Here is a 16900-nt window from a genome sequence, read left to right on the forward strand (position 1 = left end):
AGAAAATAGCAACACGCAAGGTGCTGTCGGAGAAGTTCGGTAAAATGGCTTGTCTGGTAAAATAAAATACACCAGTCGTCACCGTCACGCCTTGTCAGTGACAAATTCTTTTTTTTAGAGCGTCGCCTATCTAGGTTAGACTTTTAGTTGATCTCTCTGGCCTTTGGTGGGGGCCACTTCAGTTGTGTGCCAAACTCCCCAGCCAAAAACCGAAGGACATCTCCGCATTCTTCAGCCTGATGAACATTTATTTCTCTTCATCTTTCAAGTCTGCGTCAAATTCAGCTCGAAAATCATTCAGTCATGGTATACTGCGGCAAACCTAGCAAGGGTTGCCATATGTGTCGCAAACGCAAAATAAGGTGTGACCAGGGCCGACCGGCTTGCGATCAATGCATTCGAACGAAGAGAGAATGTCCAGGATACCGCGACCAGCTGGATCTTATATTCCGAGACGTGACTAAAGCCACAGCGCGTAAAGCAGGAAGCTCGAGTTCTGCTTCGTCGGCTTCGTATGCATCGTCCCACATTATAGGACCCTCCTCGCAACGCTTACCCTGAACGGCATGTTCGGTCCCCCTCGACAACAGGGTCTACTGGATCAAACGCTGAGACAAGTTTTGACTTCAACTCAGATCCCGGTCACCAATACATTATGCGCCAAATAAGGCCAAGTGCAGTGATCACAAACCCCACAGAAGGACTTTCGAAGGAGCAGGCTATCTGCTTCTTTCTTCAATCACATAGCATTCCCGGGAGTTCCCTCATGACGGACACTTTGACAAATTTCCTGATGGATTCCGGCGGATCTTTAGGTCAGCAAGCTGTACAATCTAGTATCTATGCCGTCGCTGGTGCGATGCTTTCGCGGGTTCGCAATGTACCCTCCCTAAAGCAGGCGGCGCGTCAGGAGTATGGATCTACACTCAAGCTAGTCAATGCAGCACTAGCCGACCCCGTTCAGTCTAGGACAAATCAGGCATTACTTGCGGTCGTATTTATGTCTTTGTATGAGGTAAAGCTCCGCCAATTCCAAAATCAAAAGCAATGCCAAATCAACTGCTGACATCGTTAGGTTATCACATCGAGAGCCCCTCAAAGTATCCAGGGCTGGACAAATCATATTTGCGGAGCTGCAGCCCTTCTGGAGCACCGAGGATTTGCACAAATGACAACTGTGATGGGTGTTCGTCTTTTTCTGCATTTGAGATACCAAATTGTTCGTGCATAATTACTTCCCCAAAAAAGGGAACACGAGAAGGAAAGCCGCGTCTAACCGATTTACAGATAGTTAGCTGTCTCCAGCGAGACTTGAGAGTACCTGATTCCTTAATGAACTGTTCCAAACTCGACCTATTCCTGAGATAAGGGATGCGCTCGGAAACAGATTGATCATCATCATTGGAAATCTTTCCAATCTTCGAGCCGATGTTCAAGGGAAGATTCTCGACGACCCGCAGCAAATCCTGGCTGCCGCTAGTGCCATCGAAGCCGACCTCATGGCCTGGCTAGCTGCTTTACCACCAGATTTCACATATAGCAGTCACACAGTGATGCCAACGGACCATAGCTTCGAACATATCTGTGGTGGAATTCGACCTTTAAACAACCAGTATCACAGTTACCCAGACCTATGGTCCCCAAATCTCTGGAACCATTATCGAAGTGCACGAATCATCGTCAGTGAGCTAATTTTAGCGAACGTCCATAAAGTCTCTAGCACTTCACCTCACGGTTCTTTATCTGAAGACTTCCGTTTACACTGCAAATCCTTGCGCTCCACAATACGTCGTCTCGGTGCGGATATTTGCCGCAGCGTACCTTTCCACCTAGGTGCTTGCAACGCAGGAATTCTTCCTGGAAGGCCCATGCTGCCTTCCGAAACTTATATCGGTGGGCTAATGTTGCTCTGGCCTTTATTCGTTGCTGGTATGGTCGAGGGACCCAATCACCCACAGCGTCGTTGGGTAAGGCAATGTCTGGGCATGATCGGTCGCTCGATGGGTATGGATCAGGCACTCGCACTGATGGATATTCTTACCGTGGATCCGGGAATGTTCCATTCGGTCGAGAAGTTTGGCGAGAATGCCGATGAAGAAACTAGCTCTCCGGGAGTGATGTCTGTTTCGATCTTCCATGTCCCGTACTATGAGCTTGGCAATATGAAGGAGTATCAGGAGATACGTGCATCTTCAGCATGATTACTTGAGGCTAAGCATATGATGGCTAGTTTGAAAGCTCTGTATTTACTCCTTATGTCTCATATTTCAGCTAGAATGCGAACACTACTAAATTCTAACTTTTTTTCGGAAAAAAGATTCGCTCTTCAATTTAACCATCAAGTTGCTTGCATATAATGAGGAGGACGAATAGGAAGTTCATTATAAGAGGGCGGGTTGACTTCATTCGGCACGGCTTCCAAATTGCCCCTGGCTCTTGCGCTGATCTGGAGAGGAAATGACGCGTCAAGTGCAGTCTGTAGAGGTCTCCGATCAACCAATTCATGTTTATAGACGCAAAATGTATCCTCTAACATCAATATATCGAGTTTCAGCCGATGTTCGATAGTGATCATCATGTCATCTTTTTTTGTATAAACCCCAATTTCTTTCAAATTTGCACTCAAGTTGCTCGTTGGCGTCGAAAAGACATCATAGCATCTCAAATCAACCGCTGAAGTGGTGTCAAAGTCTCTACTCAGCGATAATTCAAGCGGGATGTCAACTGATAGGTCTGCATGCCGCAGCGACGATGCTCGTTTCGTGGAAACTTGCTCGATCTTCCAATACCCCTTCTGCACTCCTTTGGAAATCACACTTGTCGAGCATCGACTTGCAATAGGCTGGCATGGCTGGTAATTTTTGTCTTCATCTGCTGAATGGCTGAAGACCTTTGTCATTTCTTCGATTCGCCATCGAATTCCACGTACCGCCACGCATCGGTATTCGATTGGGCGATCTGCGGGTCTCGCCGGTCGGACGAACACCTTCGCACTGACTGGAATTTTGGAGTGCGTCGCTAAATCAACATCCTGTGTAAGGATAATCTTAGTAATGAGATTCAAGCCAGGATAATTCCGAATGTGCTGAAGCGAAGGTTGTTCTAGCAAGATTTGACGGGTAATCTTGATCTCTTGGTGGGTAATTTCCGCGTCTGTGCCGTTTCCCGTGTTCAAAGTTGCAACAAGGTAGTATGATATTTCTCCGATGTCTGTGATCGATGTCCCTGGTATATTCCCAGGAACTGGCAATAAAAAGGGAATATTGCAGCGGAGCTGTCCGCAAGTGTTGGCAAATGGTTGGAGGGTCAATTCTTCAATGACCGAGCAGGATCGTACTAGGTCACCTTTTCGAAGCGAACTCTGCTTCTCCAACCTCCATCGAGTGAATCGACCCAACAATCTTTTTTCGACTCTGCTTTTCTTCTCGGTCGTCGTGAGAACACAAATCAGGCAAATATGAAGCACATTTTGATTTGAAGTCTCCGGTTGAGTGAAACCAGTACTAAGAATGGCAGTTCCAGAAATAGGCTGGGCGCATCTTTCTCCTTTAGGGTCATGAATGATATAGTATTGCGATGGAATTTTCAATTTTAAACGTGAGCTGGCCATGACCATCCGAATCTTTGAGACACTCAGGCTGGAGGTGCAGGAGGTGTGAGATGGATTTTTTCAATTCAGATTAGAGGACTCGGACGCACCGGTCGCTACCTGGAGACCTACCAGTCCTAGATTATATATCAGCCAGGCAGGGGATGTCGGAACCCCCCTACAGCCTGCCCAGATGCCAGTGAGCTTTGGAAATCGTACAGTTTCCGATAGCTGCATCGTTCAAAGTAGTAAGACTAGTCCTTAAAAGGCAGCCAAGAGTTCTGATGGTATAAAGTGTGAGGTTCGCGCATGGATCTAGTCAAGCTTCCGGTTTCCATGGTCGCGATTTTTGATTTGTCAGTTTGTCGTGACGCAGGAAGCCGTTCCACAAATATCTGATCTACACCAATTATGATGCTTCATTTTGGCCACCGCGTCTTGGCTGCCTAAAGCAGATTAGTGCAAAGCTCTTCCCCGCGAGTCCTTGCTGTAAAGATTTCCTCCAGATCTTTTGAATGTTATCGTGACACGAACTCCGATATTATGAAAAGCCATTCGACTGGGATCTGAGTTTATAATACCGAAACTGAACTTCATGAGCGGAACAAGCAGGGGCTATTCATCGACCTCATGCTGGACGTGTCGCCGTCGCCGCGTCAAATGCGACCGAGCGCTACCGGAGTGTCATAAGTGTTTAGCTGGCGAAGAGCATTGCCAAGGATATAATGAATCAAGGCCTTTAAGGTGGACCAATGGCGTCGCTAGTCGAGGCAAACTTATGGGGAAACGCGTGCCTATAATTGATGCTAATAAGTCGTCTGCCTCGATCATAAGGTCACTTGAAGACCCAGCAGTGCAAGACTTGTCACCTATCAATCGGGGATATATAAAATACTGTATGTCGGTATGGGAAATATAATATATTCATTTCTAACTTAAAAACAGTTGATCGGTATTGCTCTGTTGAAAGTGCGCTTTACGATTCCGATGCAACCAATCCCTTTCGGGAGTTTATGCGGATAATCCCTTCGAGCAAGGGACTCTCTCATGCGATGATGTCTATCGCAGCCCTTCATCAAGCTCGGAGAAAATCGAATGGTCGAGCTGTAAAGCTTGAACATTCACCAACCCTGGGAGATGATGCTTGCATGACCATTTCACCACGCACGAATATCATCGAAGACGATCCACGTGCAGTGTACGATTCCCTGAAACACAAGCAACATGCCCTGCAACAAATCCAAAAGGAGCTTTCAAGCTGTGATTCTGGAAATATTGAGGGTACAATTGCCTCAATACTCCTACTAGTTTGGCAGGATTGCATGGACTCGGGAACGAATTCTTGGAGATACCATCTGGATGCCCTGAAAGAAATTGCAGAACTACAGAAATCCTCGGCCAAATTCCAACCTGGAAGATGTTTTTTCTTTGATTTTGCGAGGTATGAACGGTGCCTTGAAATGACCTACGCAACGTAAGTCTCAAACAATCTTGCATCAAAGGCCTTTTCTGACTATCACATCAAGGCTACATATTCTGGGCACTACCTTTATCCAAAGCAAAACCGATTACCAACCCTTGCTTTCAGAAATATCACCACGTGAAATGATGAGATTCTCCGATAGCGAGTTATGGGCAGGTTGTCCAGCGGAGCTTCTCTATATCATCTCCATTCTAAACAACATTTCAAGATCGCAGTCAATCCTAAGTGAATTCACAACAGAGATTTTGCCAGCATTGCATGGATTTTCACCAATGAAATGGGCAATTAGAAGCGATAAGCCTGAATTGATGAAGACACGATATCATCTAGCGAGCGTATACAAGCATTCTGTTGCGATTTACATGTCTCAGGTTTTGTGCCAACTTCCTCATGGTCAAAATATTCACATTGATACTCCAGCCTCTCTTGACCCGACGATATTACACATTGAATCCATAAGCCCCGAAGACACCCTTTTTAAGGGGCTGGTGTGGCCTGCATTCGTCATTGGGGCGGAGGCAAAGGATCGATCACAAAGAATGGCTATTGTTCGGGTGTTTGAACACCTCTGGGACATATGGCGCTGTCAGAATGTGAAAAACGCTTCGGATGTACTTCAGAACCTTTGGACTCGGAATGATGAAAGTATAACCCCTGTTTCCTGGATTGGCGAAATTTATCGGTCGGGGATGGATTGGATTTTTGTTTGATATTTCATTAATATTGATACACCTGGCAATTTCGTCCATAATAAAATGTTTCCCCCTTTTCTGTAGTGACAATTCGGAATTTTGATCCACCATTGACTTCACTGCGCCTGTGATGAAAATTATTATCACGAGCGGTCTAACTAGCCGTTTCTTAATTTTCATGGTCCCCGTTTCCAAACCGGGATGCGGTTAGAGATAGTAGTAACTTTATTTTATTAGCCTGGCAATAATCCTAATCATGAAATCTGCCCAACGGCCTATAAAGTCTCTGCCAGTCGCCTATACTTCAAGAAATATTTTATTCACAGAGTATCGAAACCGAAGGGAAGAAGGGAAGAGAGGTATCCACAGGATCTCCTCTTGTCCTGCAACAAAATTCTTCGTGAAATGATACTTATGACTTTGTGGTTTTCATGAATAGCGAAATTGGTGTTCAATCAGATAGAAGTATTATAAGTGCAGTTCTGCATGGAATGTCAGTGATTTATTCAACAATGTAACCTCGAGACACGCACAATCTGACCAGCCTTCCAGCCTGAATCGACGGCACATAGCCATGGAAAGATAAACGAAGAGTTGACTCCCTGAGGGCACAGCCCAGTTTCAGGCCCGAATATACACGCATACGGTGGATAATAGTGGTCGATAGTAATGCTATTGGGATTTGCTTGGCAGCACATGTAAAAGCTAGAGCTGAAAGATGAGACCTTTGACGAGTCTTTACTCCTGGTATTGGGGTTCGAGCTTTGTGGAGATGAGGAGGCAGCTGCCGTAGATTCCTCATCGAATGTTGGGATTGCTTCCAGCGATGAATTTTTAGGATTTTCAGGGGGGATAGCAGTATTCGAAGAAATGGAAGACATGGCGTCGCTATATTGAGAGGATGTGGCCATTGTGGAAGCAGTAACGGCCCCACTAAGTATGATTACAATCGTATGAATCATTGGGCTTCTAATTCCAAAGAGGCAAGCCTTCACCCGAAAGTTTCTCAGGTCGTTAGATATCATAAAACTCATGAACTGTGGGGTTCTGGTCTGTTTTCAAATTATAAGAGTAGTAGCCAAAAGACATTTGGTAAGAAAATAATATTGCGGAACGTAGCATCTATCAGAAACACTGATATCATGAGATCATGCTACATTCCAATTACTTATTAGTGTGAGGTTTCATGTCGTAAGCTCACAGCATAAAAATATCTCTTCGTCGTGTGACTTAATAAACTGGGAGGAAATGAGGCTTTTCTATTGGGGGGGTTATTAATTGTGTTGCTGTAGGTGATTCATGGAAATTAAAGCCTACACTCCATTTTCTGGCAGTCGAGAGTGGTAATCCTTATTTTGTTAAAGTATAAAAATCGTCGATCGCGCAATTGTAATACGTGTACGAAAGCTAGGTGACGGGATGTGCAGCGATATCAATACAAATGTAGAAGTAATGGATAAATATCATCATGATTTCAAATATTTCGTTCATACCCTACGTATCAAAGTATTGTCTGCTCCTTTAATTAATATTTCTAGAAAGCAGGAAGCATTGTATTGTTAAATTTGCAAGGTTAAACGTTTTGGCATGGGCAGATCCAGTATACAGTCGAAGCATGTACGATCATCAATAGATCACATTTCTCTTGAACTAAGCCCCTCCTGGGATCCCCGGGCGATATATCTGAAATAGAAAGAAATGGATGGAGCTCAAAGAAGTTTTTCGGCTAGTAGGCTAAACAGCCTTGAAAATTCATAAAAACTGAAAAGTCCTGAACAAAGCAAAACCCTGTTCCTTGACCATTCATTTATTCTAGGAACCTTCAGATATCGTCACCTCAAGACCCTTTGTGAAACGTTGCACAAAGACAGCGATAGTGCACCTTCTTTCTTGGGAAGAATAGCAGCCCACTTCAAGTCTCATGACAGTATATAATTCCTTTGTGGGTATGACCAAGGAGTATGTTGTGTATGAAAGGAAAAAAAGCTGTTCTGATGAGCGACCACACGTCAGTGAGAAATGATATAGGATACCATAACTCAGCGTCTGGTTTTGGTTCTGGGGTGCTGGGTGCTGGGTGCTGGAGAGCCCTGGAGTACGTCGAATATCGCAGATCATCTGATCAATTTATGCACATGCAAGGATTGGACCAGATGCATAGACTAGAGCTTCATCATGCTACAGTTCCTTTTTTCTAAACGCAATAGAGATCACAGAAGCTTGAAGGTGGGTTTCATGAACCTGAAGTCGAAGTATGCTTCCCGGCCGATAAGCCTAATGCGGCGAAATCAAAAAGCTTGTGGATGGCGATAGTATGGATAGATGGTCAAATTCCCTTTACAAAGTAGGAGAGCTGCATGATGGCTCCACGAGACAGCATTCGGACCCATCCATCAATATTTATTGCAACTGTTGCATTTATGGCGTGATGTGGTTAATGACCTGAACAAATATTTTGAGTCCCTTTCAAGCTTCAATCAACACCTTTCCTCTTCGAGGTATCTCTGTCGATATGTGCTATATATGCTTCTCTTGGTCCGACATAGCTTCCCCTCACTCGGCACTCCAAATCCATACTCAGCCTCCGAAGTTCTTCATTCACCATGGCTCTTCCTAGCATAAGCCAAGTTGTTCCAACAACTGGACCTACTACGGGTGGTACGGCGGTTACTATAGTAGGAGCGAATCTTCTCAATCCTACCGCCGTAACCTTTGGCGGCACAAACGCGATGGTCACTTCAAGTACCTCCACCACGATCTCGGTGACAAGCCCTGCAAAATCTGTAGGCGCTGCCCAAATAATAGTCACCACCGGCGCCGGCTCTAGCACGCAACCGGTGTTTTTCAATTATGTCGTTGCCACGGCACCCGTCATCACTTCCCTCAACCCAATCAGTGGCCCAGTATCGGGCTCCAACGTCATTTATATCTCGGGATCGGGGCTGTCCTTTGTGGATGGCGTCGGTTTTGGAATCACTAATGCGCAGAGCTTTGCTGTTCTTTCCGATACCAAAATCGCCGCAGTGGCTCCGGCGGGTGTAGCAGGAGCTACTACAGTCAGCGTAACGAACTCGGTTGGTACCAGTGGGACTTTTGCCCTATACTTATACCACATTGAATGCCCCGACTACCACTGCCGTATCCCCGAGTACCGGTGCAGCTGCAGGTGGAAATAGCGTCACAATCGCGGGATCTGGGTTTACTTATGCCACTTCTGTCGCTTTCGGGGCTAACACAGCCTCATTTACTGTGTTATCCGACACGACCATCAATGCGGTTGTGCCTGCAGGTCCACCAGCAGGAGGAAATGTCACTATAATCGTGTCTGGCCCTGGCGGTTCCAGTCCTAGCGGGCCCAGCTATACTTATGCGGCGGCCCCGACGCCAACAATCACTTCACTGACCCCATCTTCCGGGCCCTTGGTTGGGGGCGGAACAATCACTATCCAAGGAACGAACTTGAACGCAGCAATAGCCATTCTGTTCGGCGCTATCCCAGCTCTCTTTTTCACGGTCCTGTCACCAACTGCTATCAATGTGACCGTTCCGCCTGGGCTCGCTACTGGAGCCATCCCGGTGACAGTGACAACGCTTTCCGGTACTAGCTCAAGTTTCCCCTATACCTATCTGACTCCGCCCTCGCCAACAACAATTTTCCCTACCGCTGGCGTGATCACTGGTGGAACTGCGGTCACTATCACTGGGATAGGCCTCACGGGAACTAGCAGCGTGCTCTTTGGATCGACGCCTTCACAGGGCACGATTACGGTGAGTGGGGATACGCTCGTAACAGTGACAGCCCCTCCACACCCTGTTGGGACAGTTCCAGTCACTATTACGACTCCGGGTGGCACAGATAGCTCGCTTTCATTTAGCTTCCAACCCACCGCCGCGGTCACTTCGATCTCCCCAGCTCTGGGCCCTCTCGATGGAGGAAATTTAATTTCGATCACTGGAGCCGGATTGTTTGGAGCCAATGCTGTGCTCTTCGGTAGCGTCCCTGCAACGACTGTCCTTGTCATTTCTGATAACTTGGTGACTGCTGTTGCACCTGCTGAGGCTGTTGGGGCCGTTAGCGTCACGGTCTCAACAGCTGCTAGCGTCAGCAATGGTGTTCTATATCAATACATTCCCCCACCGACCCTTACTGCCATCTCACCAACTACCGGATCCATAAGTGGAGGTGGCAACGTTACTTTGATGGGAACGGGCTTCCTCACTGCAACTACTGTGTTCTTCGGCCTCCTCCCGGCGACTTTTACTGTTCTCAATGATACTACTATAACCGCGACTGTGCCTATAACAGGGCTACCTGGACCAGCTTCGGTAACTGTCACAAATCCTGGAGGAACTAGTGGAGCTCAGACGTATACCTATCACCTTTAGTTGATGGGCAAAAATTGGATGCAGGTATTTGAAAAATTGTTATTGATGATTAAGTACTTGAAGATTAGCTTAGTGCCGGGCTGCCACAACTCCAACCGAAATCTGATGACTAGAGGGACGTGATGGAATGGGAGATGAATGATGTATGAAGATGAAGCTATCTACGGTGGTGGTGGTGCTGGCTGACGAAGCACTCTGAGAGCCACTGGCCTCCTCTCAACAAAGTCTTGGCCTTTTGAGGCGACAGTGTAACTCTCATATTTTGACTCTGGAGATACTTATATTTTCAAATTGGAAATGAGTTTTCTTTTTATCTAAGATTTGCCCCTTAGGCTGCGTAGCACTCCTCTACCTCCGGTCCGAGTCGGTCCCTACATAGCTTGCGCCTTGGCGATGTCCAGCCGCTCGTTGGTATACGGACCATAGTTAAGCGCAGGTTGGTCAGTACAGTTAGTGAGCAGTTGTATAGTTATGTACTCGTATAGTGGTATTTTACCGTGGCAGCGCAATGATTTCCAAGCCCTTTTTGACCGGCCTGGTCTCCATCCTCCGAAGGTGAACTAACTAGAAGCTACCCAAGATAGAATTGATTAGCTACTCTATTCCATCTCAGGTAGCTACTAGTCCGAGTCTGCCACTGCCATTAAAAATGGGTCAACAATGGTGGGCAATACAACAAACTACTGACCATCCTGCGCTTATCGAGCGCCGTACTCCAGCAAGCGAATGCGGGAACGAAAACGAGCCGGCTTTACGCATCCCGCGATTCGGCATGCCGAGAGTCCGAGACTATCAAACGGCTCTTTATTATACGCTTAAAAACTTGAAAAGCTCTCTTTAATAAACCAGGTCCTACGCTTCCTGATCTGTCGCTATCACCACTCTGTTGCTCTCAGCACTATCCCCTGCCCTTTGGGGGGGTGGGGGCGCCATCACCACCTCGCGCTATCTCTCAATTCCCCCGCTGCCACCAGTGGCCACAACAATAACACCCTTCGATGGCCACCTCATCGATTCAAGTCCATTGAACCCTACTTGATCGAAACAGTGTCAACTTCCTCTTTTGGGCAACGTCCTCGCGGCGGTCGCAGCCACCGGCGTACTTTCGCCTCATCTTTCATTTCCGGCAGCCGCCTCCACCACCTCACGTCCTTACCAATGTGGCTCTCTTTACCACTACTGTCGCGGCCTCACTCCCCTCCACGGCCTCACTGCTGCCCCTGCGGCCTCACTACTCTCCGCATCCACGCCGCGTAATCAATACGCTCGATTCCTCATCAGCTAACCCCGTCCAACCACAATAGCCAACGCCGGCCCATACAACAACGACTAACGATACACACACCTCTCTGCATCAAAGGTGCGGTAGGGGGGTACCTGTCGATAACTATGTGCATTGCCCCGGTAATCCGGGAAAGAAAATAGAAGAGGGAGCAGGGGTAGAAGATCATGCCAGATGATGTTGATTCACCCGTAGTGCTATTTTGAAGCCTTTACTGGGGCCTTTTCAATCCTACTAGATTGCCTACTCGGTATCTTCCATCGTTAGAATCTAGCCACGGCAGTGGCAGGATCTTGCTGTACTAGCCAGGAGCCAGGCTGCGAGTCGTATATCAGATCGAAGCAATTCCAGACCCTCATGGTCAAAGCCTTGGCGATAGTCTCAGGGGCCCGAAGCTTCTTGTACGCTCGGCCATATCGACGACAAGGTTCACAGATCCAACGTTCTCGAACATTTTCGGAAACATCGTCACCGCAAAGCCTACAGAACTGGCGTGGCTTAGTACATACATTACTGCGGTTTGGCATTTGGCGTTGCTGGCCAAGTGGGCACTTCTCTATTTTTTGATTTGGTAAAAAGTTTTCATTGTTTTAGACATAATCATAGCAAGAGAAATACATCCAACGACCTCGAACCTGTTAGGGAATATGATCATCACAAGGCCTACGGAACTGGCCTGGCTACATACACACGGCACTGAAGCTTGGCATTTGGCATTGCCGACCAGGTGGGCACTTCTGTCGCTTAAGCTGCAGGCTTAGTTTGATCCTTGCTAGAGCTTTGGCAATAGCCTCAGGGGGTCGAAGCTTCTTGCCCATTTCGACATGATGATGACAAGATTGTCAGAGCCAACGTCCTCGAATCTCCTAAGAGATATCGTCGCTGAATCCATGCTGGACTGATGCTGCAGGATATCATCTGGCATTGCTGACCTAGCAGGAACTGCTGAATCTCTCGATCATTTGTCAACTGCTTGACTCGACGCTCAAGAGTCTCCTTGGAAGGTATTTCTTTTCGAATCCGAGCTGACTTGTGGCAAAGCCTGCAGATCAATTTACCGGCTAGTTCAAATGGTGCTCGATTCTCAGGCCACAGGCGGAATCTGCGTTCTTTTGTCTCGTGATTGTTACACCCAGGTACGGGCACACCCTTCCCACGTAAGACGTCGGTGACCACATGGGCAGCCCTGTCTGAGCTGTGATGCAGCATTCAACGGAAGCCAGGTAGGTGCCTTGGCAACGCCTGCAATTTCGTGGATATCCTTTCGGATCTCTTTGACCAAAGACACCGTTCCTGGGGTATTCCATTCGAAATGATCGTTCCGGGGACCACGGAGCATTCCGAGCCAAATGCACAAGATCCACTCAAGAACCACATGAAATGAAGTTGGCACTTTGGGCTCAAATGTCGCAAGTATAAAGCGAGCCCGTGACTGGATATCACTCTTGAGACGGTACTCACGAGAGTGCTTGTAGTACCAGTTTTCCTAGTTCTCTTTTGACTTTGACTGCAGACTCGGGCCTTGCGGAAGTGCCAGGTGCGGTTCTTAACGGCCTTGGGCCGCCTTCTGCTCCCGAGAGGAGCTTCTTGCCCATGTTCTTGGCTATAGTGGCCGCCGCCTCAAATTGGAGGTCGTTCAGAGCGCGGATCTGGCGGCAAGCAGATGAGTCGTGCGAGGTGTTAGTCGCCGATTTGCGCGAATTGAAGTTACAGGCGGACAGTTTGGACAGGCTCAAAGAAGGCGAGTGTCTTCGTCTTCGAGTATCGGGCTCAAAATTGCAGCTGGAGAGATACGAGGCAACTGTGCGGTTCGAATTGCATTGATCAGATCCCAGACGATGACCATGGGAAGACCGGAAGAACTTTGACATGATAACGGTGCTGGGATGAGTCGGCACTGTCTGGAAATGTCTTTGACAGCCGTGTCATGAGACGCATTGGCGCCGTGCAACGTGCAAAACTGCAGCTTCTGTTTCGAGCTGCTGGCAAGCAGCCGTGTTCTGGGACGCGTTATCCCCGTGCACTGAACAACACTGCTGAAAGCTGCATGTGGTGCCAGACCGACGTGTCGTGCGACGCGTTGTCTCCGTGGAACGAGCAAAAACTGCAGCTTTATATCTATCTACAGGCAAGCAGCCGTGTCGTGCGAGGCGTTTGCCCCGTGCACTGAACAGAACTGCAGCTTTTGTTAGTATCTCACATATATTAGATGTAACTTTGTTCCAATTGATGGACTTACGAATCTCGGCATGATGGCTTGAGCAGTGGGAGCGAGATTCAGATGGGTTGGGGTGTTCAGAGGTTACGAAGATGGTCCAGAGGAGGATGCCTTCTACCTACCCAGGCACTTGCTCCCTGAGCACCTTCCGTATTCACCAGCCTGGGTCCTGCCTTCCTAAAGTAAACTACTAGTAGCTACCCAAGATGGAAGAGATTAGCTAATCTATTCTATCTCAAGTAGCTACTCGTCTGCCATTAGTTAGAAGGGAGTCAATAGGAGGTTGGATACTATTGAGATTAGCTATGTAAGCTAATATAAAAAATTCCTCGAGATAAATAGCCAGATAGTAAAAATATACTAGCTAACTTTCAAGCAAATGACCGTGAACACCGTCGCCGTGCTTCGAAATAACCCATGGCTTCTTGGACGCCTCTGCGCTAATGCGGAATGAAAAGCAAAATCAAAAAAAAGATCCGATCACATCTTGACATAGAATAGATATCTCTGGCGAATCTGAGCAACGTCGTAAACAATGTACTCATTGTACTGAAGACTGGCCTTATTATCGTCGGCTCGGGCACATGACACGTCCGGGATCTGAACACCACCCAGTTCCTTGTTGAAGGAGCCAGCGTCCTTCCAGCCCCCGGGAATGGTACGTCCCTGACCAAGGGTGGCGATCTTGCCGTTTTCCTTTGCCCTTTCGCCCGCTTGGAAGTCAGAGTGGTAAAGTTCATGCATGGGTTGGCCGAGCTCCGCGTCGCAGAGCAAGAGAAGTCCCATACCCGCACTGTTGTATGAGCAGCAGTAGTTGGCGGACTTGGTCGATGTGTCTGCGAGGTAGACTCCCTTTCCGAACATGTAGCCGTTAACGGGGGCTTCGGGAGGTGCGATTCGCAGGCCTTGGCTGAGGATACCACCGAAGTTTGTGGAGCGGCTGCCGTGCCATAGTAGGCGGCGGTTTTGGGTTTGGAGTTTGGCGTATTCAGATGATGTGAATCGCTCTTCTTCGCCGTCTCGTTCGATTCGGAAGATGTCGATGACCTGGGAGATCGTTAGGAATGAGTATTGGTACGAGGGTAAGGAGTGTGGAGAATACTCACCTCATAGTTGATGTGGTGTGTCGCGCCGGACGAGTTCTTCAAGTAATTCGACAACTCAGTGAATTCTTCGGATTTGTGGTCCACTGTGACGGTCAGCTTTGTTGGCAATGCTTTGCAGCGGGAACCCGAGTCACTCACGTTGGGTCATCTCTTTCAATCCCAGTCCCTTAAACTGTTGATCGAGTTGATTGACATCATCCATCTCCATGGCCTCGGTCATGATCTCGTTCGCGACATCCATGTCCGTCAATGCCTCAATCAGTTCAACCTCCTTCTTGATCTGGGGACCGGTGGACAGAATAGGGGGGCGATTGCGGCCGAAGACGTGAGGAATTGTCGTGAAATATCGGTTGCTGAGATTCTCCGCAGCTTTGATGAAAGTGGTGCCATACTTGGAAACCGCCAAATCATGGTCAAGCATCAGCTCCGAGAGCTCCTTGAGAATTGAGAAACCGTTCTTGAGAGTCCGTTCGCTCAGCTTGCCCAGCGGGAGCTTCTCCGCGTCGTAATCCATTGCCCGCAGAGCGTTTGTGATATGGTCCTGGTTGAAGATGAAGGACATCAAGTTTTGCAGTGGCTGGGTCAGTTTGCTTTCCACGGGCGGAGAGCCTTTGCTGGGCTCCTTTTTGGCTTTTCCATTCTTCGCCTTGGGCTCGTCGTCTTCCTCTTCGTAGTTCTTCTCGATGAAGGTGTATTTTCCGTCTTTGGGAGTATCGAGTCTGTTTTCCCATTTGAGGCCGGACTTGTCTTTGAACTTTTTCTCAAACAGGCTCAAGGCGTCCTTCAGAGTGCTACTAATGATCAGCGATGACTGACCATTCTCGCCAACGCGACCCCATCGACTCCAAGTGTAGTGTGTCGTGGTTTTTCCTTTGCACGTAACGATCAATTGGAGGCGGTAGAACTTGTTGTTATTGTTAGTGGAGTTGGTTTGGTTCAGTGTCGCGTCCCAGATAACGCCGGAGTCATCGATCAGGACGGTTGGGTCTGTTGTAATCAGTCAGAATTCAGAGCACATTCTGGGGTGGGTTTAACTCACTGGAACCAATTCCGTTACCAGGCAAAGCATTGATTGCCCCCAACTCGACTGGAACATTGAGAGACTTGAATCCGACCTTTTGCGAGTCTTTCTGTTTCTTGCTCGTGTCGTCAACCTCATCGTTCTCGTCCTCTTCCTTAATAGCACGCTTCTTGCCAGTGGTCTTGACTGCGTCGCCGTTCCTCTCCTCTGGCTCGTTTTTCACAGTCTTGGTCTTCCCGACAGCGGCCTTTGCGCCGTCCCCATTTTTTGCCTTGCCATTCTTCTTGGAGTCGGCTTGGGCTGGCTGAGAACTGGCTTTCTGGCCCAGGGTATATTTCTTCTCGGTCAGTGGCTTTTTGCTATTGACTGACTCGAGCAACCAGTCAAGCGACACGATGTGACATTTGTCGGAGTTGCAAGCGGCTTGATCTAGAGGAGGTCAGCATCAAAATATCAAAAAAGGGGGGGAGGGGGCAGGCATATTTGGGCAAACGCCCAGACCCAGCCAGGACTCACATTTGTTGCTGTTCTTTTCGACGTCTTTCTCGTTTGTCACCAGATGAGTGCACTCGGCAGATACCGAGGTACTGAAGGAGGCTCCTTGGTCGGTGATCAACGCCTTCAGATCAGCTGTGGAAAAGGAATGTCAGCCTCATTGCTCATCTCCACATTTCCACGTGGATACGAGGTTCAAGTGGGGGCCGTACCTTGCTTGTACCCTGGGAATGTTCCGCTGACCGCGATGACCAGCGCCTTGAATGAACGAGGTGCCATTGTGAAGATTTTAAATAGGCAATGGAAAGCTCTTGGTTGAAGGTTAGAGTTGTGTGTGTAAGAGGGGATGAAGAGAGATGGCGATGTGTGAAGGATGTGAATCAGGGTGACCACATCCGAGGGGACAATTGAAAAGGGGGGGGGGAGGAGGAGGAGGAAAGAGGAAAGAGGAAAGAGGAAAGAAAATAAATTTGAGGAGTTCGAGATGGAGATGGAAAGAAGAGGAGGTCGGACACAATTTAAAGATTGAAGATGGACGGGGGAAAGGTGCAACACAAATGTTCTGGCCTGAATTGTCGGGTGTCCACCGCTGTTGCCTACTTTGTGGCAGGCTGCACTCTGGCCCAAA

At 48.0% G+C, this 16900-nt stretch overlaps 7 protein-coding genes across 7 annotated transcripts; 3 read left to right on the forward strand and 4 right to left on the reverse strand.

The window, feature by feature from the left end:
• Nucleotides 1-303: 303 nt before the first annotated feature.
• Nucleotides 304-2201, forward strand: N7509_004192 (Zn(II)2Cys6 transcription factor; the record flags this gene model as incomplete). Its single annotated transcript, XM_056628829.1, has 4 exons — nt 304-456; nt 536-1015; nt 1076-1219; nt 1365-2201. The coding sequence occupies 4 exons, from the start codon at nt 304-306 to the stop codon at nt 2199-2201; spliced, it is 1614 nt and encodes a 537-aa protein (XP_056491563.1).
• A 137-nt stretch (nt 2202-2338) lies between these two features.
• N7509_004193 (uncharacterized protein) lies at nt 2339-3610 on the reverse strand (the record flags this gene model as incomplete). Its single annotated transcript, XM_056628830.1, has 1 exon — nt 2339-3610. The coding sequence occupies one exon, from the start codon at nt 3608-3610 to the stop codon at nt 2339-2341; it is 1272 nt and encodes a 423-aa protein (XP_056491564.1).
• A 574-nt stretch (nt 3611-4184) lies between these two features.
• On the forward strand, nt 4185-5782 carry N7509_004194 (Zn(II)2Cys6 transcription factor; the record flags this gene model as incomplete). Its single annotated transcript, XM_056628831.1, has 3 exons — nt 4185-4485; nt 4535-5063; nt 5092-5782. 3 exons carry the CDS (start codon nt 4185-4187, stop codon nt 5780-5782), a joined length of 1521 nt encoding a protein of 506 aa, XP_056491565.1.
• A 2585-nt stretch (nt 5783-8367) lies between these two features.
• N7509_004195 (uncharacterized protein) lies at nt 8368-10150 on the forward strand (the record flags this gene model as incomplete). Its single annotated transcript, XM_056628832.1, has 2 exons — nt 8368-8800; nt 8850-10150. 2 exons carry the CDS (start codon nt 8368-8370, stop codon nt 10148-10150), a joined length of 1734 nt encoding a protein of 577 aa, XP_056491566.1.
• A 1545-nt stretch (nt 10151-11695) lies between these two features.
• On the reverse strand, nt 11696-12250 carry N7509_004196 (uncharacterized protein; the record flags this gene model as incomplete). Its single annotated transcript, XM_056628833.1, has 3 exons — nt 11696-11912; nt 11942-11988; nt 12125-12250. 3 exons carry the CDS (start codon nt 12248-12250, stop codon nt 11696-11698), a joined length of 390 nt encoding a protein of 129 aa, XP_056491567.1.
• A 308-nt stretch (nt 12251-12558) lies between these two features.
• N7509_004197 (uncharacterized protein) lies at nt 12559-13303 on the reverse strand (the record flags this gene model as incomplete). Its single annotated transcript, XM_056628834.1, has 2 exons — nt 12559-12888; nt 12911-13303. 2 exons carry the CDS (start codon nt 13301-13303, stop codon nt 12559-12561), a joined length of 723 nt encoding a protein of 240 aa, XP_056491568.1.
• Nucleotides 13304-14130: 827 nt separating this feature from the next.
• Nucleotides 14131-16551, reverse strand: N7509_004198 (uncharacterized protein; the record flags this gene model as incomplete). Its single annotated transcript, XM_056628835.1, has 6 exons — nt 14131-14697; nt 14757-14839; nt 14895-15743; nt 15814-16206; nt 16294-16407; nt 16485-16551. The coding sequence occupies 6 exons, from the start codon at nt 16549-16551 to the stop codon at nt 14131-14133; spliced, it is 2073 nt and encodes a 690-aa protein (XP_056491569.1).
• Nucleotides 16552-16900: the final 349 nt, after the last annotated feature.

Source organism: Penicillium cosmopolitanum (assembly GCF_028827165.1).
Source record: "Penicillium cosmopolitanum strain IBT 29677 chromosome Unknown utg000005l:1.0-4006212.0:1.0-4009387.0, whole genome shotgun sequence".
NCBI lineage: Eukaryota > Fungi > Ascomycota > Eurotiomycetes > Eurotiales > Aspergillaceae > Penicillium > Penicillium cosmopolitanum.